At 41.5% G+C, this 21,334-nt stretch overlaps 1 protein-coding gene across 1 annotated transcript in view; it reads left to right on the top strand.

Annotated features, from left to right (window-relative positions):
* Window positions 1-6,118: 6,118 nt before the first annotated feature.
* LPCAT2 (lysophosphatidylcholine acyltransferase 2) overlaps window positions 6,119-21,334 on the top strand; it is a 32,047-nt gene continuing 16,831 nt past the window's right edge. Inside the window, exons 1-7 of the mRNA XM_061344117.1 lie at window positions 6,119-6,339; window positions 11,337-11,476; window positions 13,329-13,546; window positions 14,885-14,997; window positions 18,020-18,080; window positions 19,035-19,093; window positions 20,159-20,193. Of these exons, the coding sequence (XP_061200101.1) occupies window positions 6,232-6,339; window positions 11,337-11,476; window positions 13,329-13,546; window positions 14,885-14,997; window positions 18,020-18,080; window positions 19,035-19,093; window positions 20,159-20,193 (734 nt within the window). The 5' untranslated portion in view covers window positions 6,119-6,231. The remainder of the gene's footprint in view (window positions 6,340-11,336; window positions 11,477-13,328; window positions 13,547-14,884; window positions 14,998-18,019; window positions 18,081-19,034; window positions 19,094-20,158; window positions 20,194-21,334) is intronic.

Raw genomic sequence — 21,334 nt, 5'->3', positions numbered from 1 at the left:
AATACATTGTGGGATAAATTCTCTTTTTGTTGCTCATATCAGTTCACTTCAATTCAGTTGCTTCTAATTAAAATTCTTTTGCCTCATGTAGACAAAACTGGGTTTTTTGGAGTCCCTGGAGACTTCCTTAAGAGTTCTGTTTTATCTTTATGTACAGTCAGCTCCCTAATTAATGCTTTAAATAGGGTAAACTTTACTGAGGCTCCTGGGTTCAGTTCAAAGGGAAAAAAACCCAGTTAATTTTATATCTTTTTCTCACACAAATCACTGGAGTCTCCTTTTTCTTGTAAATCTACTTTTTTCTTTTGTTTTCAAGTGAATTCAATAATCAGGGAAGGTGCCAGTTTGAGAGCACTGGGAATTGGAGATCCCCAATCATCAGTCTAGAGCCTTCCTTGCCCAAAGAAATAGAAGAGAAATTCTTGTCAAATTGTCCAGTTCTGCAGCCAGCTCAGGTGAGGAAGGAGTCATCTCCAAGGGGACATTCCCAGTAGATTCCCTCAGATAATACTACCTTTATTTTCACTCAGCATCAGCAACACCCAATGCTATTTTCCCCTAATTTGTTTATAGAGCTAGCTCAGCACTCTATCTGCCTGTCTAGGATCAAAACTCTAACAAACAAATCCTGCTTACTCCACTGGGACTAATAACATGCAGGCTAAGCATTTAAGTGCCTCCCTGTACGGAAGTCATTATCAGGTATGACTTGCTAACTGAAATTACAAGGTTCCTGCCTCTGATTTTCTTGCCTTCTGTCCATTAAGCAGTGCAAAGAGACAGGAATTCAGAAGAAGCTTCAGGGAACGACTAGCATGAGGCTTCCCTCTTCGGTGTAGCATCCTAGGACTTACTCTTGGACTATTTTCACCTGCAGCTATGGGCTGGATTCTTTTACTTAACAGACTGGGGACAGCAATTTCCCTCTGATAAAAACAGACAGAAACAACTCTCAGAAAAAAACGAATCATTTGCAAACTTAACAAGTAAACACTGTGTGAACCCTGTGTGCCTAAGGAACATAACACTGTCACAGAAAGTCAAACATTTAGGGAAGAGGCAGAAAGGAATTTCCGTAAGAGAAAATAATTAGGGATACCCAGGAGAAAGCTTAGCTTTAGGGGTGTTTCAGTTCTATTTAACATTACATGAAAACTCTTAACATACACGTATCTGCAACTACCTTAGTAGAAAAGAAAATGTGTCTGGGTTTGGATATACATGTCTGCACATGTGTGTGCCTGCTTGGATAGATACATGTATCACAGCCAGCACATCCTCCAGGTCCACAAGTACCTGAGTCCAGAACTACTGTTCTTGTTTGAAATCACACTAAGCCAGTAAATTCTACTAAGGGATATGAAGCACCATATAGCCAGCAGACTGAAATTGATTGATGGAACCCTAACAAATTATACCATGTGTTAGCCCTGTTGAACATTACCATGGATGGCATTTTTTATGCAATGCCAAAAAGATACTACTTCTGAAGACTGTTTAGTAATGCTTGTTTCAGTTACCTCCAATAATCAGATCTTTTTTCTCCAAGGTCTGCCATTTAGTTTGTCCTTTATCAGTACAGATCTTGAAACAGTACAGGGCAATTCTAATTCCTCTTCCACACTAAGTATTTTGTTACTATTGCAGCTGATACGGTCTGCACAACAGACCACATTTCTCCCTGCAGACTTCATCAAGGAGACAAGTATGTCCACACTGCTTAGTGCTAAGCCTGTATCTCCTCAAAGCCTCTTACAATCCCTTCCTGATTTTCATATACAACTATCAAAAATGTTTATAGCTTTTTAGTTCTAAACACCCATGACAGCCCGCCATAGTGCCATTTACACAGCATGGTACTGAGGTTGTATGCTGCATGGCCAAAGCACAAAGACTTCTGAGGCTACACTGCTTATCAGGATAACGCTGGAAGACGGTCTCAGGCGGAGAAATGCAAACTTGATGTGACTACCATTGTACTTTTTGGCTGTACTGGTCCCTGGAGAGAACATGCTGTCAGCTGTGCTCAGGCTGCCTCTTGGAAGGCATTAGCACTGTTCCATGAGGGGAGCATGGAAAGAAATAAAGAAGTTAAGCTGAAATTGGAAACATATTGGCAATCTACTTCTCGTCTCTTACTCATTTTGCCCAAGTAGTTCACATTTAATATCACAAAAACGGGAAAATCAGAACAGTACTTTGCATAAATAAGTTTTGGTTTGTTTTTTTTCCGGCTAGTCCTGGAGGAAAGTTGCTGTGCAGCAGCATTACGCGACTGTGGCCACAAGATGGCGGATTCCTGTCAAATGCAAGCAGGGAGCAATGCAAAGCAAAACAGGTTTTCAGTTTCTCTATCAAAAAAAGCCTTCGTGAGCGCTATAGAGGTAAAGACAACAGCCCTAATCAGAATAATTAAATAGCTAAGTGCTAAAAAAGGCAAATCCTTTTAGCTTCTGGTTCAGATTACAAATTATTGAGGAAAGATATAAAAAAAATGCAAGGGTTTCATATTATGCAGTATATGATTTTGTCTACCTCACATTTTATAGAATTGATATACACTGGAATTACTTTGAAATTATTATAGCTTTATTAAAATCATGTCCTGGGCTCAGCTGTAGCAGTTATTTTTCTCCTTCCGTGACAAATCATTATAATAAGGTATGTTGGGAGTATTTTTTTACAAATGCCAGGAAGACAGAGTACATTGTCCCAAAGGCAGCTATAATGAGGCAAGGATCTTAGTCCAATTTAAACTGTCAAAACTATAAAGTTCTGTACACTGGGAAAAAAAAAATAAAATGCTGTACTGTTTATATTATAGAAGAACCCCCGTCTTACACTATGGAAATGTTTACTGGGTTTTCATGTATCACTAATATAGAATCATAGAAACACAGGATCACCTAGGTTGGAAAAGACCTTTAAGATCAAGTCCAACCATTACCCCAGGACTGCCAAGATCAACACTAAACCATGTCACTGAGGGCCTCATCTATTCACAGTTTGTGGCTACTTCCAGGGATGGTGATACCAGCACTTCCCTGGGCAACCTGTTCCAATGCCTGATTATCTTCTCTGTGAAGACTTTTTCCCTAATATTCAATTTTAACTTCCCCTGGCACAGCTTGAGGCCATTACTTCTTGTTCTATCACTTGTTACTTGGGAGAAGAGACTTGACCCTCACCTCACTACAACTTCCTTTCAGGTAGCTGCAGAGAGCTATAAGGTCCACCCTGAGCCTTCTCCAGATTAAACCCCTCCCAGTTCCCTCAGCCATTTCTCATCAGGCTTACTCTGCAGGCCCTTCACCAGCTCTATTCTCTGGACCTGCTCCAGCACCTCGACATCCATCTTGTAGTGAGGAGCCCAGAACTAAACACAGGATTCAAGGTGCAGCCTCACCAGTGCTGACTACAGGGGGATGATCACTGCCCTGGCCCTGCTGGCCACACTATTACTGCTACAGGCCAAGATGCTGTGGGCCTTCTTGGCTGCCTGGGCACAGGCTGGCTTATGTTCAGCTCCGTCAATCAGCATCCCCAGGTCCTTTTCCACAGAGCAGCTTTCCAGCCACTCTTCCCCAAGCCTGAAGCGTTGCAGGGGGTTGCTGTGGTACAAATGCAGGATCCAGCTCTTTGCCTTGTTGAACTTCATACCACTGGCCACATCCCATCGACCCAGCCTGTCCAGATCCCTCTGCAGAGCCTCGCTACCCTTCACCTTATATGGAAGCTACACCTGGTCCAGAGCCACTTTTCTTACAGTTTCTCGGGTATCAGAATCAACACAATGCAGGGCAAAGCTGTCAGGAAACCATGCATCTTCCCAAGTGACCTGCAGAACTAAAGCTGTAGCTTCAACCTAGGAAAATAAATAGCAGCTAATGTTACCTTACCTTCAATGCCTATCTCCAGCAGCCTATGCACCTTCTGAAGAAAGAAACAGAGGTGATGCCAGACATTAGTCTCACAAAAGCTTGGTGGTGTTTTGTGTTAGTGGATCATTGATCAATGCTCACTTTAGATTTACAGACTAAAAATGAATTATCACTCAACAGAGATGCTGATATCAATTGAGCCAAAAAACTACGTAGGATTGCACCTTCTCATGCATTCTGAACATTAAAACTGGCTTTGCAGGGTTATTTGTATTTTGAAGCCTGTAACGTTAAGCCTTTTTGATGGTGCTGTGGCTGAACAGCCTTAGAAGAGTATCACTATCATTGTTTCTAAAAAACATACAAGTCACCAGAAACATTCTTCTGCATAATAAAATCATCATGTTTGTAATGCCAGATGATTTGGTATTTCTGAGTTCTAGAGGTAAGGTCACTACCACCATATGGTAAGGAAAAATGCAGTCATTGTAAACAACAAGTAATTGTTCAGAAATTGATGTTTTATCATGTATCCCAGTGTGAATCAGGGTCACACTAGTGACAAAGCAGACACCATTTAGGTATATATACATATCATGTGTTAGACACAAATTAATCCTTCCTGCCCACTCACTAGCCCTGGTCAGTCCTCTTAGAGAGTAGTGTTTTCAGTTTGGGTACTTCATGAAAGGTATGGACTCACTGGAGAAAGACCAGAGGAAAATATTAAGAATGCTCAGATACCTAGCAACTATGATGTGGGAGAGAAAACCTGAAAACACTAGAACATTTAGTACAGTAAAAGCTTGAGAGAATCATTACACTACACAAGTGCAAAAAGTAGCTGCAAAGAGGAAAGTGAAGAGTTCTCGCATCCACCAAGAATTGATATGAATTGCAATGACAAAGACTCTGCTCAGAGATGGAAAAATTTGTTTCAATACCAGTGGTGAATGGATCAGATAGGAAAGTCATGGGGCTTTATGATGAGCTTGTACAATCATCTCTCAAGAATGATGGAAATAGAAATGATAGTTCCCCTCTAGAGTTCCCCCTGAGCCTTACTTTCTGCACCAGTTGTGCTGGCCTGGCTCATACACAACTCTCAGGTTTTCCACAGTACAGTGCTGGCTGCAAGAACAGGCAATTACGGGAAGACCCTAGAAACCAACCAAGGGAAATCCTACATTTGTCAAGTTTCCATTACAGGCAGACTTCAGTGAGCGTAAACACGTCATCATGATTACTACTTAAGCACCTGCAGTTGCAAAACACAAATAATAGCTTTGCAATAATTAAATTTTATTAATTCTGATTATATCTTCGTGGTAAGTCACATCAAACTGCAAACTGAACCATGAGGCATTCTTAATTATTTTATTACAGCAATATGAACAGTCCAGCAAAATACAGACTAACATGTTGAAAAGTACCAATATTTTTGTGTGAAGGGCAGGTATGAGAAGGGGAAAACCAAGTGTCTGAACCACCATCACATAGTAGGCCAGGAGCCTGTGGTCTTAGAGCAGTACCTCTCTGAGCAGGCGGACTGATGACTCACCCCACCATTGCCGCCGATGACCATGAGAACCTGAAACTATGCTTCCTAAAGGCAGGCTGAAACTTACTTTTGGGCTGCAGTAGCATTTGTGCTCGAGGGCGCCCGTCTGCTTAAGGCGCTGCAGACAGTGTGCTGTGTTCTACCGCTCCTCAGCTCAAGCTGCCCCGCGGCCTGCCTGCCTTCGGCTGCCCTCAGGGAACTGCTGCCCTCTTGGAGTGATCCCACAGAACCCAGCACAAAGAAAGGCTGCAGGGGGTCTCTAGACCTCACCTAACCAGGGGCAGGCTCTCTGTATCAGCCTCCTGCAGCCGTGGAAGTGCACCAGTCTCAGAAACTTCTTGAGTTGTATGCCATGACTACCTTTAGCCTCTTTTCTCCTTAGAGACCGCGTTAATCCTGAGTAGTCAGTGTTTACACAAATCGCAGCTGCAACACCGCACAGCACACACCGCCTCAGCGGCCAGCGTCGTGGTGTTTACACGAGGCGCACACGAGAGGAAAGAAGGACGCTCAGCTCTGCCGCAGCCACTTAGCAATGGCGGCGGGCGGCAACCCCGCCACTCCTCCTACAGGGTCACCCCGGCGGGTCCCGCCTCAGCACCGTCCCCTCCGAGCACCCGCGTTGGCGCCGCCCGTGGCCGAATGGGGCCCGGGCCGTCCTCACCTGCCTTGAGGCGGGGCTGCCCATGGCGAGCAGGGCCGGCCGAGGCGGGCTGGGCATGGCACGGGTGCCGCGGCACCCTAGCAGCTCATGCGCAATCGTGCGGGGTGGCTGCACTCGGCGGGAGCATGGCGCAGAGGGTGCTGCCGCTGCCCAGGCAGCAGTCATTCGTACCACCCACCGTTCTCAACCCCTTCATCCACCCGAGGCCCCTGAGAGCCACGGACAAGTTGCGGGTAAGGCTGGCGGCGCTGAGGAGGCGCTGGGGTGTGCACTGCCCGGCGGGAGCGGGTCGGGACTGGGGTCGGCCGGAGTGGGGATGCGCATCCGCGGGGCAGCGTGGAGGCTGTCACCCGGCAATGCTGCGCCGGGCGCGGTGCTCGGACAGCTCGTCTAAACCAGCGTTACTTTAGCTGCATGTCTCCAGTGCGGCGTGAAGGTCAGTGGTTGTTTTAAAGAGACGTCCTTCTAGTGGCAGAATAAAAACTGTTCAAAACTGCCGCCTGCTCCGCCGAAACCGCGCTCCCGTCTGACGGGAGCGAGCCCGGGCGGGGCCGGGCCTACTGTACAGCGGTGACAGCCCCGGCCCGGTTGGCGAGGAGACGGCGGCGAGCGCGACGTGACGAGCGCGGCGTGACAGACTCTCCGTTAAACGTTACAGCCCTTGGCTTTTCCAGGAAATGGCATCTAGGAAAAATACTTCCTTCCCACGTACGGCATAATTTGCTTCCTGTTCTAGGCTAGTGACAGAGAGCAGAAAATCCATTGGTATGTAAATGGTCAAAGCAAAGATGCCAAAGGTGTTCAGCCTAAAAAAGGCATTACTTTTTGAAATCAGTTCTTCAGGCTGTCACCCCTCATAGTCTACAGACTGCTTGCTACACAGTTCATCAACTTCAAACTTAGACCTCTAACACAAGATTTGTGACAGGCTTTTGAAAAGATTACACATAACATCTTACTGCTAGAGAAAACAGGAGTCCTGTGTGACTCTGGTTTGCTAACTCTTTAAACCTCAAAAAATAAATACTGTACATCTGTGTGTTGCGTCAGATGACTCAGATCCAGAGTGAAGATGATGATAACTTGTCTCTGATATGATAAGCTAAAATGGAAAATAACTTCTTGCAGTAACCCTGTTTCAGATGCCTAACTCACTTTAGGCTAATTTTAAGCCTGGGTTGGGGGAGAGGGTAAGAGTTAATGCTCTTATTCTGTATTACAGTATGGACAGCAAAAAAAAAAGGTATTCCCAGTTTCATGCACTGATTGGTATCACTGGGTGGACTGCATTAAGCTTCTGAACTGGATAGTGTCGCAGCATAGCTTGTGTGCAAGTGCACACAAGACTTGCAGGGAACTTGTAAAATTAAGGAAGCAAACAGTATTTCTGGGCTTTGATTTTTAAAAGCATTCTCTTTAAAAACAGCTGATGAACCAAATATCTCAGTGAGGACAATGAGGATGTCAGTGTGTAGGTTAACTTAAGCATTTTCTGCTGATCCTTACAAATATCAGAGGCTGATGTGCAAATATGTTTCATATAGCTCTTCTTCAAGTTACAAAAAATGCTTGCCTGAAGGTAGCAGAGTGGAGGAAATGTGAGAGACCTGGAAAACCATTTCAAATCTTTTTATCCCATATGTTTTACTAGCAGCCTCAAACACATTTCATGCCTTTGAAACACTAGCTGTAGGCATGAACCCTTAGGTAACAAAACTAGTCTGTTAATGAGGTTCGAGAAGTTGACAGCTGTCTGTGCTGGCTGTTCTTCCTAGAGGATACACATAGTACTTTCAAAAAGCTTGCAGTTTTAAACTGCAGTTGCCATTTTAGGTACAGTAAATACATCCTACTTTTTTCGTTCAGGAGGAAGGGGTGAAAACCATGATATGTCTTAAGGCAAGATACATGCCATACGTAATTCTACAGTACATGTGGAAGGAAAAGAACCCAGCTGGGCCCAGGTCCGGTGCTGGTGAGCCTTGAAGCAGAATTGCAGTAGTAAGCACAAGAGAGACACCCTTTTTTGTATTGTGCATTTTTCCCTTCTTTTCTTTTCCGGCTATAGTTATAGAGCCTAGGATGCTTCTTACTCTCTGCTTTATCCTGCAAATACCTGCTCCTCTCTTGCCCAGCACTGCATACTGGACCACCTGGGAATCAAGAGCCTTACCAGGAGTGTTACTATGAACTTCAAAAAGGGAAGTGTCCTTTCTCTTCACATTTAAATCAAGTGTAATATTTGTCCGTTCATGCGTGTTAAAGGATTGTTACATCCTTCGTATTCTATACCTGAACCTTTAACATACACTGATAAAAACAGACGCAGTTTCAAAATCCTCTGGGAACCCAAAGCTGGTTGGTGCAGTCCTTGAGTGTAAAAGCTACTGTCCCCTAGCGAATGGAGCTTGAAAGAGAGACAGGCTTGCTGTTTGCATGTCATGCAGCTTCAAATATAAAAATAGGCTGTAGCCAGACTGAAAAGTGGAGAAGATTTTATTTTTTTTTTTACCAGTCCTCGTGTCACTAATAGCTTGTATTGTTAATAGTTTACCAGCAAATATGATTTTTGGTGATTCCGAATGGGGCAGAAGGTTCTCTGGATAATAATTCTGTCTTCATGATTACTGTAAACAGAAGTTGGAGCAGCTCTGATCATACTTAGTACTTACTAAACTTTGAACCTGTATTTTTTTCTGTATATTTTTCTTCTATATTTTTCTAGCCCGCCTTGACCTTTCTCTTTTCTGTCCTTTTCTTACCCTACTATGCATGGGGCAGAAATCAGCTCTGCCTCATTACACAGTGACCTAGAAAGCCAATAGCTTGCATCAGCAAATCAGTACCACCTGCACATCTGCCTAAAACAGACTGATGAATTTATTAAAGTTTTGAGGAAGGGATTGGTTTGCTCTTGCTATTGCATCCTTTATTTTTCGTTGTAGGTCAGTGCATATATATTCTTTTCTCATAAGGTTATTTTAAGTCAAAACACTGATTTATGCTTATGCTGCCCATTATGGATATCTGAGTGCAGTTGAAGTGGGACTATAGATCATAGTACAAAAGGATGCATATGGAGAAAAAAGGACACATCTAGTTTTGGGAGGCAAGCAGGGTGTCTTGGTTGTCTTGACTTGCTTCCTGAGTTTTTCAGATTCACAGTAACTGGCACCAAAGAAACTGGGAGCAGTAGATCTCCAAGACCAAATCTCTCATACCCAGCTACTGAACCCATTTCTGTGATCCAGAGCAGTCCTGCTCCTGTTCTCTGTGAAGTTATGGTTAAAATTCCATAGCTAGTTATATACAATTGTTATAGAGAAGGAGGAAATAGTCATACCTAAAAGTTCAGATCTCTCCTGGAAACGTATGTCAGTGTCTACAGAACATGAGCATCGACACTGTGACCCTGCTTCTCATGCTTATCCTCATGTGCACTATGTATCTACTATCATGTTTGGTCTGTGCCTTTTCTAATACAGAGCACAGTCCCAAAGGCCCAAAATCCTTGTTAATCCTCATCAGTATCATAGTACAAGTATGTAAGATGCAAGCTATTTTGTAAAACTTACTTATTAATAGGCTTGCTTTTCCTGTACAGCAAGTAGCCATTGGTGAAGAGCTGACTAGAAAGGCTGATTTGGAGAAGGGAGCTCTGTTGTTCAGTTGTAAATTTTCTTTAAAAATGGTAAAGCATAAAAAACAGTAGGCTCACAAGCATAAGTTAAAATTCTTGAAAAACTACTCCCATATTTCTGGACACTGGAGCTCTCAGTATGGGACCAATGATGATGCACTCTCATTGAAGTTTTTGAGGGACTTTTGGTTAAAACATAGCCCAAATACAATTCAAAAAACACACAGACCTTATCCTCATCAGTGAGTGGTAGCTGAGTTGGATGAGGTGCCAAAATGAGTTTGAACCATTTCCTAGCTTACCTTGATTGCCAGGCTGTGACTTCTGCAAGCTGGCACCGCTTACCTGCCTCACAGAGACCCAGTCTTGCTCAATCTGCATAGCGCTGTGTTGTGCCATACAGGCCAACCTTCAGGATATGGTTTCTAGCCTACTCTACTGCTGTGAAACAATTAAGAATTTCTTCCTGCCCTGCCCCACAGCTGCCTGTTAACAGCCTTGTGCCAATACACCGGCTTCCTGGAGCTGTGCAGGAACAAATGTAAGCTAAAAATTCCTTATGGGGGGACTGGGGATGATATTGGAGGATTATTTGCACCAGGGCATGTTAGTGTTTCTCTTTCCCTCCACTCCCCTTACAAACATATGTGAAGAGTTGAAGAAGCAGTGAACAGACTTGGATACATTTTCTACTGCATTTGCTGCCTACCTTGGATGTCTGTGACCCTAGCACAGCTCTCAGTATTTCCTTTGCTTCAAGTTAAAGCAAGCTAATAACAGTTTCCTGATTGCAGGGAGGAAAGAGAACTAAGCTTTCTCAATTTATTCCGAAAATTTCAAGGAGCAAGGGGGTCCTAGTAGAGAAGTTAATATCCAAGATGCTTAAAACAGGAGGCAATAAGTTAATCTGCATAATCAAAAGGGTTCGGCTGTATGTTACAGTGGGCAGTGCAAACCACTTCCAAAGGCAATGAGCCAAGAACTACTGCAGCAGCTTCAACAGCACCATAACGTCTGAACCTTTGCCTTAAACCACAGGTTCAGTTTTACTGAAAACTCCAAAACTTCCCAACCAGAGAAATGGTGTGTTGCATGTGCACTATCCCAAGCAGCAGCAGTGAGGATCACTTGCAGCAATACAGTGACTCAGCACAAGATTTGCCATTTTGAAAAGACAAGAGTACATTTTAGTCATCCTAACAATCCCACTTGGCTTCTAGACAGGCAGCTAATGACAGAAAGCTTGGTAGTGGAGATATATATCAGCTGGGCAGATTCATCCAAGTGTATGCTGTATGCTGCAGACCAAGTCTAACTATAAGCGAAAGCCAGTAAACTCCCTTCACCCTCTCTGTCTAACAACATCCAGGCCAAAACCTTAAATACTCAGATGTTTCATTTTTACCAGAAATGGGAACCCAAAAGTGAAAATGAAATGCTGTGAATGACCAACTTCCCATATGAACACTGGCATCATTAATGCTTTCCTTACTACATCACATAGCAGTAGCAGTAGTATTTTCAAGTACATAAAATGTAATTACACAGATAGTGTCATTTCTTAACATTTTCACTGATTTTTTCTCCCAGACTGTTCTTCAGGGGACTGTTTTGCTGCCCCTCCGTGCCACATGCATGACATTCATTATACTGCTAGCATGGCTGTTTGCATCAATTGCAACTTTCCAGCACCCCAGAAAAGGATCTGTGCCATTGAAAGGATGGAGGAGGTAAAAAGTGACTTACGTGTTTTTGAAAACTGTGGTGTGTTTTTCTATTTATAACACAAAGCAAGGGACTATATCTTTTCCTCCCCCACCATCTCCCTCACTCCTTTCCTTCTTTCTTCTGTCATATCCTAGTTTTACCCATTTAGGTTAAGCAACATTGTGATGAGTGTATTTTACAGTTTGAGCAGAGCATTTTAAATAGAATCATAGAATAGTTAGGGTTGGAAAGGACCTAAAGATCATCCAGTTCCAACATCCCTGCCATGGGCAGGGACACCTCAAACTAAACCAGGGCATGCAAGACTCCGTCCAACCTGGCCTTGAGCACTGCCAGGGATGGAGCATTCACAACTTCCCATTCCAGTGCCTCACCACCCTTACAGTAAAGAATGTCCTCCTTGTATCCAAACTAAACTTCCCCTGTTGAAGTTTTAACCCATTACCCCTTGTCCTGTCACTGCAGTCCCTAATGAAGAGTCCCTCCCCAGCATCCTTACAAGCCCCCTTCAGAAACTGGAAGGCTGCTATGAGGTCTCCACGCAGCCTTCTCCAGGCTGAACAGCCCCAACTTTCTCAGCCTATCTTCATACGGGAGGTGCTCCAGTCCCCTGATCATTCTTGTGGCCTCCTCTGGACTTGTTCCAACAGTTCCATGTCCTTTTTATGTTGAGGACACCAGAACTGCACACAATACTCCAGGTGAGGTCTCACAAGAGCAGAGTAGGGGGCAGGATCACCTCCTTCAACCTGCTGGTCACGCTTCTCTTGATGCAGCCCAGGATACACTTGGCTTTCTGGGCTGTGAGTGGTCACTGAAGCCGGCTCATGTTCATTTTCTCATCGACCAGCACCTGCAAGTCCGTCTCCACAGGGCTGCTCTGAATCTCTTCTCTGCCCAAGCTGTAGCTGTGCCTGGGATTGCTCCCACCCAGGTGTAGGACCTTGCACTTGGCATGGTTAAGGTATATAATAGGTAGATTTTCAATTGCCTTGAGGCTGAAAAATATATAAAAACCTTTATAGATTATTTCTAAGTCAGTACTTATTTTAGTAATAATACTGATAAGAATATTTGACAAAAGAAATTCATTAATAAAAGTACTTGGCAATGTTACATAGGCTGAGTTTTTATGTAGCCTTTGTCATTCCTGCTATGCTATAATTTATTACAAAATTAGCTTTGACAACTCCTCTCTCAGGTATGTTGCCCTTCAAGGAGTATTCTGTAGCTGCCTCTGTGGTTTCTGGGCTTCAGTTGCTCAGCTTCTGACCTCAGAGTAATGAAGTTCCCTTCTAGCTGCCATGCACTGCCACTATGCACAGGAGGAGGAAACACAGGAAACAAATTCTAACAGGCTGAGAGGTTATGGAGAGTCCCATGAAGGGAACATATCTTGCACAGAGGGAGCTTGTTCCAGTAAGGGAACACTGTCATTTAATCTTACTTGTTTGAAACTGATAGTAAAGGACAGTATCAGAGACACCTAAGTTCTTACCAAAAGATACTGGATCTGCTAATTACCCACCCTGCCCTCACAACAGTGTTATGATACAATGCTATAAAATATGGGAAAAGAAATAGAGTACCTGGGAGGAGGGTTTAGCAAGGTGCTGTATATTGCCTTAACTTTAAAATTATAACCTAGTTTCAACATGAATAGATGAATGTTCCCTTCCCTATGTCTAGTTTCTTCCCCATCAGCCCTACAGTATTCCAGGCTCTAGTACTGGTATCATGTGCCTGGCCCCAGTGCTGGTGAGAACTAGGAAATCTTTTATGGGCCTTTCTTTTAAAGTAAGAAAGAAATACTAACTGTAAGCTTTATGATGTTTTTGTGTTTCTGTTTACAAGGAGGATGATCCAGATAACCCTCTCATGCCTGACTCGTACCTTGTTCTTCGTAATGGGTTTTCAAGTTAAAGTAAAAGGGAAAATAGCAACTCCACAGGAAGCCCCAATCTTTGTTGCAGCTCCTCATTCAAGCTTTTTTGATGCCATTATTTCTGCTCTAACTGGAATGCCATCGGTAGTGTCTAGAACAGAGAACCTGTCAACTCCAGTATTTGGCAGTAAGTATTTGTGAAAAAATAAAATGTTAGAAGTCAGCAATTTGACATGAGGCCAAAAATCTCTCTGAAAGCGATTTATAGTTAGACTTTCTTAAATCCTTAAATTCCAAAGATATTGACAGGTTGGCAAATTATTTCCAGTGAAATTCCTGTGACAAGTTATCTTTCTGAATTGGTCAGAATGTCTAAAAGTATGCTACTTCTTTTCAGATGTGAAATACAATGTCTTCAAGTTTGAAATACAAATCTTCAATATGAAATACAAACTTAAAGTTTGCTTTATGCTGAAAGCATGTTTCATAGCTGCTCAGGCTAGAAGCCTTATCTTAAAATTCTCCCAGTAGGTAGCTTGAGAAATCTGTTTGACTGCTGTCTTTCAGCAGTGTGTCCCACAAACGTAGAACATGGGTTAGTGAAGGTTATTTCAAAAGCAGACCCAAACTGCAGCAATCTGGAAAATACCATATCTGTAAGTTTAAGCTTGCAGGCATTGTTATGGATTATTTTTTTTAATGGGAGTCAAACCGGAAAGGAATGAAAGAGGAGTTACTGAAAAAGGAAACACAGAGAATGGAACAGATCAGATGACTCATGCTTCTAATATTTTCTCCTCCTTTTGGCACAGCAAAAGAATCCCTGTTTATTACTAGAATCAGCTGTAGACTTTCTGCTGGCTATACAGTAAACCAAAACTAAAATCAGTAGACAACATAGAGAAATGTCCTTGTAGGAAATAAACTAACTGATAACATACCTTCTCTTAAAAGTACAGGACTGGGACAGAAAAGACAATCCTTCCCAAAGAAGGATTTCTTATCACATTTTAATCAGTCCTCACATTCTGATGTGGGCTTCTGTGTGAGGGCATTTTTTCTCTGTAATTTACACAGAAGCAGTGCATGTTTTGTAACTAAAAAGAGACATCTTACTTTTTCAGCATAGGCTCAAATGGTTGAAGTCTGGATGAGTTAGGTCTGAGTGTGACCCTTGAGCAGATCAGGTCTCTTCCTCAGAATTATGTGGAAGTGCTTAGTGAAAAATAACTGCAATATTAGCAGAATGTGTTTGCCTGAATTTGGCATGTTTATACCTACTGTACACCTCCTCAGCTGGGAGTATAGGTGTGTCTTCTCTTTTGTGTCTTTACTTCTTGTTTTGCAGCGAGAACAGAAGAATATGGACAATAATAACATTCTTCTCAGCTATTTAATCCGAAAGCTATTGTGCAGTTTGTCTCCTAATATGAGAATAACAAGTTTTTGCTACAAGAAAGCTCTGAGCCCATGTTTTTTCTAAGCACTAGTATAAGATAAATAAAAATGTTTCTCTCTTTCACAGCAATTTTAAGTTCCCTTCAGCCTATATCTGTTTCACGTCAAGACCCTGATTCACGGAAAAATACAGTCACTGAGATCACCAAGCGGGCATTATCAGGAGGCCAGTGGCCACAGGTATAGATATACTACTGCATCATGTATTCACATTCCATATTCACTGTGCATCATGAAATCATGAGTGCCCAGCTGAATAGGATTCTGTTTGGTGTATGAAGATGAAGCCAGCTGTCAGGTATATGACTGGTTTAGGAAAGGAGGACAAGGCTGGTTCCCAGAAAGTTTTGTTGTCACAAATGGGTCAGCTAAAATCCAGCCAGTACCAATTGCTGTTCCAAATGCAGATGCTCTTGACTTCCTTCCCTGCTCAGGTCTTAACATTCTGTCTTTAGTGTAGCAGATGACTTGCATTAGTATATGTGAATGAGTATTCTCATGCATGATCTAGCTATGTTGCTATCATAGCTATGATTCTCATGCATGGGAAGCTGTTTTGCAAAGCTGTGCTTACAACAGTTGGGAGATGAGTAGTTGCTGAAATCGGTTACCCAACCTGTCCAGGGTCCATCACAAACAGTACTTAACCTTAAAACATCAGTTTCTCATGTGGAGAATAGGTGAGGTGAAGCTCAGTTTGCTCTTTAAGTTAATAATGTAGTAGTTACTGATTCTGCACAGCATTTCCCATGATCATTCCTCAGCAGCAAACTGCTGTTGTGCTTCTAGCTCTTGGATGGCCTTCCATTCCAAAGAGCTGACGGAGCAGGGGTTGCTCAGGAGGTGGAAAAGTGTTGAGGCAGCATCTCTGCTGATTTTATGGGGGCAGGGGGCTGGGATGGAAATCTGCATCCTTTGCAAGAAGAGAGACCTGGAGCAGTTGTAAACCTACTGCTATCTCATTTGGCACTGCCTGCCTACTTTTTTCTGCATTCACTCTGATCTCATGATGCCTTCAGATATTACAAATACAGCACACCATTGCCACACTCTGGGACAGCTAAAGTCAGTGATATAATACCTTTCTCCAAAGATACCCTGTGCAGATCTGTGTATAAACCCATGCTTTGTGTTTTGAATTATAGTTCTTTACTTTTTTCCTTAAGGGTTAATTTACTTGAAATAAAAACTCAAAGTTACTGATGCAGCAGCTAAAGTCTCAAGAACTCTTTAGTCATAGTTGGATGCATCCTAAATGACTCAGAAAAGTTAATTTTCCCTTCACTTTGTTCCAGTGAGTGGCTCTTGAGGAAAATTAAAGGAAGCAAGTGAAAATACAGACTTCAGTAGTAGGTGTCTTTGGCAGCTAGACCTAAATGCACTGCTTTACTTTCTGAATAGTCTCTAGAAACAAAGAGCATTCAAGTAGGGAAGACTAACACTTGCCACCTTTTCTTTTTTTTTTTTTCAGTGGCATTTTTTAGGCATATAATGCCTCATTTTTACTTAGCAAGCACCTTATAAAAACTTTTTAGTTTGTGTTTAGGCTACTTTAATTTGACTCATAAATGCATTTTTGTAAGCTGCTGTAAATATCTTTAGAACCTCCTTTTTTTTTTTTTTCAATTTGTTGCTTATATGGAGGATTTTCAATATGCACGTGACAAAGCTAGGAAGGCTTGTGGCTTGGGTTTTTAATACTGTGCTTATAAACTACACTGATGCTTATGATTTTCTAGGCTGTTATGGATGAAGTGATTCCAGCAAAGCCCTGGTAAACATAATCTCTGCTGAAAACAGCCTGGGAAGGAAAGGGGAATTGGCTGTACACCAATACTGCACTTGGGATAAAACTAGATATGTGTTATGGCATAAATGGTCTATGAGTCAAGTAATCTGGGGATCTCCAAGACTGAACCAGCAGTACAGCTGGGGATGTCACTGAGTGACTCCTGTCCCTGTGCCCTGGTCACACCTTCCTCCTACTCTGTTTTTTTAATTGAAAAACTTGGCCACAAGATGGTATCTCTCATATCCTCTTCAGAGTGCCTGGGCTGCATTCTCTTAGCAGAACAGAAAAGGAAAAGTAGCTCGACTCCTTGTTGCCTCCTCCTAAAACCAAAACACAACAGGCTGGGTAGAACTTGTGCTTATTAATAACATGAGGTTCTGATTAGTGCTTCTCCCAGCCCTTCCAACCAAAGGGGAAGAAGGGAATGATTACTTACTCTTTGATCAGTCACTAATATGTTTAATGGGGCTCATGACATATACCCATTTTTGTGTCCATAGCTCCAGCAAACAGTTTCCGGTTACAGAATTTGTAGTTGAGGACTAACTGTAGATAAGTATGTGCAGCTGTCTACTTCATGCTTTAGAACACCCTGTGTCTCTTGGATTCAACCTAATTATGCCTTCTGTCATCTAGCCTTGACCTGTTCATTTAGACTGAAGTAGGAGCATACCTTGAACACTGCTCCAGATCAGTTCTTTTGCTGAGTTTTTTCTGGAGTCCTGCTTATGATCCTATGTTGATATGAGAAACACAAAGCTTCCTGGCATTCCACAGGGGGCTGGGATTCAGTGTGTCACATTGCAGCTCAGTGTGCATCTAACATAGTTATCTTTCAGGCACAAATTCAGAAACCTTCTGGGTATTTAGTGTGTCTGAGTCATTCAAAAGTGATGTTGTGGTATGTCGGAGCTCTGCATCACAGATGCACATGGTCTCTGGCTTCTGCTGCTACCCCTTAAGCTGTGATCTCATCACAGCTAACATCTTACTCATGTTGATAGCATCTGTGCCTGCCAACACTCATGTCAGCCCAGACTCTTGGTGTTCGTACACCAGCAGTTCAACAAGGAGCTGTCAGCAGAGGAACAATTCTCATATCATTGCCAACACTAAAACATTTCAGGTGAAACACTAGAAGTCTTTTGTATCATATTTCTGAACTGATAAAGCCTTTCTGTAGCAGTCCTCTCTCACAAAGCAATTTTTTACAAATCAAGATGGATCAGCTTAATATTACTGTGAGCATCCTTCACTTATTGGTTCATTTCATTCTGAAACAGATATTCTTGATGCAAGATGTGATGTTAGAGAGGTTGCATATAAAGTCAGCCTTTATGTAACTGATGCTGAAGTTTAATCTTTTATAAAATATGTGTATACATGTATTTCTTTTTCTTTAAATCCAAGATACTGATTTTCCCAGAAGGCACCTGTACAAACCGATCTTGCCTGATAACATTTAAACAAGGTAAAAAGATTTTGTTATGTCGTTGTTGGAAAATAGTGTGAAATATTAATTTGATAGTTTTAGTAAGACCTATACTTCTACAGGTGTATCACCCACAACATCACTGTAGTGATATCTTACATTATTAAAGTTTCAGTGGTACTAAACTCACTGTATACTATTCAGCTTATTTTTCTTTTTTTTGGTATTTTGTAAAAAATTTTGAAAAATTTCTCTTGGTGTATGTGGTTAGTTGGTTGGGTTTTTTTCTGTGTACAGTTTTCATCTGATTTACTTACCAAGAAACTTGGCTGTGATTACTGCCAACATACATGCTACTTATGGTGTTCTTTTAGCTCAACTTACAGTCACACCATCTTAGATTCCTGTAAATTTTGCCATGCAAGACTTAGCAACCAAATTATGAAATCTCTTTGCGTAGTGCTTAGCAAGGGAGGTCAATAGATAGTTTTTAACACAGAAAGGTACTTGGTAGTATCACTGATCATTAGACTGTTGTGCTGTACATCAGCTAAAGCCATGGTACTCTCCTTTCTTACTGTTGTATAGTGTCTTAGGTAGCAAAGTTGCAAAACCGGTACTATGTTCCCAGATCCACATCACTTAGGAAGATAATCAGAACAGAGAAGGGTTTAAGACATGCCCAGAAGCCCTGGGAGCACCGAATCCTTTGAAATGACTGCCAGTGAACAGAGAGATAATACACAGAAAATGAGTTTGAATAGGCAGCTTTCTCCTTGAAATGGAGACTAACCCTTTTCTGTCCTAACAAAAATGTTATGCTAGTTACGCAGCTGATTAAAAACAAAGCCCTATGACAGAAAGAACATTTCTCGTTCTTCTTGTCTTTTTAAAAATTTCTGCTTCCAGATACCATGTCTTACGTGAATCACTTAGAACTCCCAACTGCTTTATTAAGCTTAGTCTTCACTAAATTCTAATCTGTGGTTGCAGGTGCCTTTGTTCCACAAGTCCCTGTGCAACCTGTGTTGCTCCGATACCCTAACAGGCTGGTAAGAAGAACATTCTTCTGTCACTAACTAATAATACAGAAGTCAAAATCCTGACTTAAACAGTACCTATGATAAATATTTTGCACTGTCATTGAACAATCTGTGTTCTGAGCTTTAGCATTGGAGACCTTCTGGAAGCAGTTCTTCACCAAGTGACACCATGGTGTAGATGCTATTCTGATTGTGGAAAAGTTACGTCTGGTCTTCTTAGCTATAGAGGGAGCATGGGAAAGCATTGCAGCGGAAGTTAGAAACTTCCTCCAAAGTCACAGAGCTTGGACTTTGAAGTCTAAATGGCACACAACTTCCCTACTAGTCATCTTTTTTGGTTTTTTTTAACCTCAGAATATTCTTAGTGCAAAGGGAGTTTCTGAACAAAAGCGAAGTGGAGCCATACAGAGCACCCCTCCTGCATGCCCCTCAGGAGGGCAGCTTTCAGAACGGTTCTTTTCATGCAGTTTTCTCTTGTTTTGTGAGTAAATCTTTACCCTTTCTGCCAAGCATAAGGGCTACAGAGGTAGCTTGCCTGGCAGGCATAATGCTGGCACAGGAGTCTAGCAACTTGCTAACTTTAATTATCTGGTCAGCCAACAAATCAAGCAAAGACCAAATTTTTCATTCCTAATGGTTTTTAAGATGAAAAACAAGTGACTGCTATTGTTGTTGTTATTTACAAAGATTCCTTTGTAGAATCCTTCTATAGATGAATTTCAAAACTGAAGTGAACCACTAAAGGTACTGCATTTCACTGATAGACCCAAGGACCTGCCATATACATTGTAAAAATTAGATATCATTAGTAATAAACATAGAATAAGTAAAAAAAAAAAAAAAAAAAAAAAAAGCATGATGTTGTTGGTATTATCAAAATTCTGCCATGCTTATTTCCAAATTTTTAAATCAAGGAATTCTAATTACCTTTACACCTTTCTTTATTTTCACTGCAGGACTGTAAAACTGTAAAACTGTTTTTATTGAACTTGTGCCTGTTTTGTATCGTAACTTTAGCTCTCTAACTTTCATCTGGTTATGTCACTCATTTACATGTTTTATTTTTTTTCCTAGGATACTGTGACCTGGACATGGCAGGGCTATTCATTGTAAGTTTCTTAATCCTACTCAAAATTACGTTTAGAATTTTTTCCCCCCGTTTCTAAACAGTCTGCTAAACAGATTCAGCTAAGCCAAGACACGTGTTCTTCTAGATCTGTTTTTATGAGGGGAAATACTTGGGGATAATGCTGTCATGCAGTAGATTTCATATCTGAATGGCTGAAAAAAGGGTTTGCAAATGGGGAAGCATTATTTCCAGCTACCATTTAACTTAATTTTCTTCAATGTTTTGCATATTACACTAGAGCAAAACACAGATTTAAAATTCTTTGTCCTTTTGGGGGAAAACATATAATCATTAAAATCCAGTTTCCTATGTGATATACAAGAAATAGCAATGTTATTTTATCTCCTCTGTTTATTACTCCATCTTATTTGAAGTCATATGAGAGCAAATGGAGAAGATAGGCTAAACAGTGTTTATTTTCCCTGCTTTCCCCATGTAGGATTCTTCTTTAGATTTTTATTTTTGCCTGACTCAACAAAAGCAATTGTTTTGAGATCCCAGTGAAGAGGCTAAATATATAATATCTGACAATGAAATAATGAAAAATATTTCCATAAACCAGTTAAGCGATGGATCTGTGTTTATTTCTCAACACAGGTGGCCTTCTACTATGCTAAAATATTTTATTAAGGCATTAAAAAACCTTTACAGCTGCACTGAAAATATGTCTGGAAAATACTTTTCACTTTATAAACATTCTTAAAAGGTGCATTTGCAGAATCCATATACCACATGAAAATTTATTTACTACATGACTGAGTTACTAAGTGACTAAAATTTTTAAGGCAGCTAATATTGAAACATGTCTGAAGTGGTGGAGTACATCACAAGCGCCTTTTAAGTTATCATTAGTTACTCCTAGCACCTGCACACTTAGAGAATGGGAATTCTGAAAGCTGACCTAGATGAAAATGTCCACCTTGGTGTCCCATGATTTTTTTGCTATTATTATTACTGCTGTTATAGTTATCAACATACTGAGAGTAATGAGCACTGAAAATTAAATAGCATACTGCAGATTTCCTGTATGAGGGATTTATGCTAGAAGATTGAAAAGGGCTTATGAGAGATGATGAAGAAAATTAAATCAGAGGTATTCCTGTGGCAGGGTGGAGGTGACC

Source organism: Neopsephotus bourkii, unplaced genomic scaffold (assembly GCF_033783945.1).
Source record: "Neopsephotus bourkii isolate Nb327-2 ecotype Australia unplaced genomic scaffold, CSIRO-AGI_Nbou_v1 NB_1863, whole genome shotgun sequence".
NCBI classification, from domain to species: domain Eukaryota; kingdom Metazoa; phylum Chordata; class Aves; order Psittaciformes; family Psittacidae; genus Neopsephotus; species Neopsephotus bourkii.
Note: the sequence above shows the minus strand (reverse complement) of the source record. Positions and strands in the feature narration are given on the sequence as shown.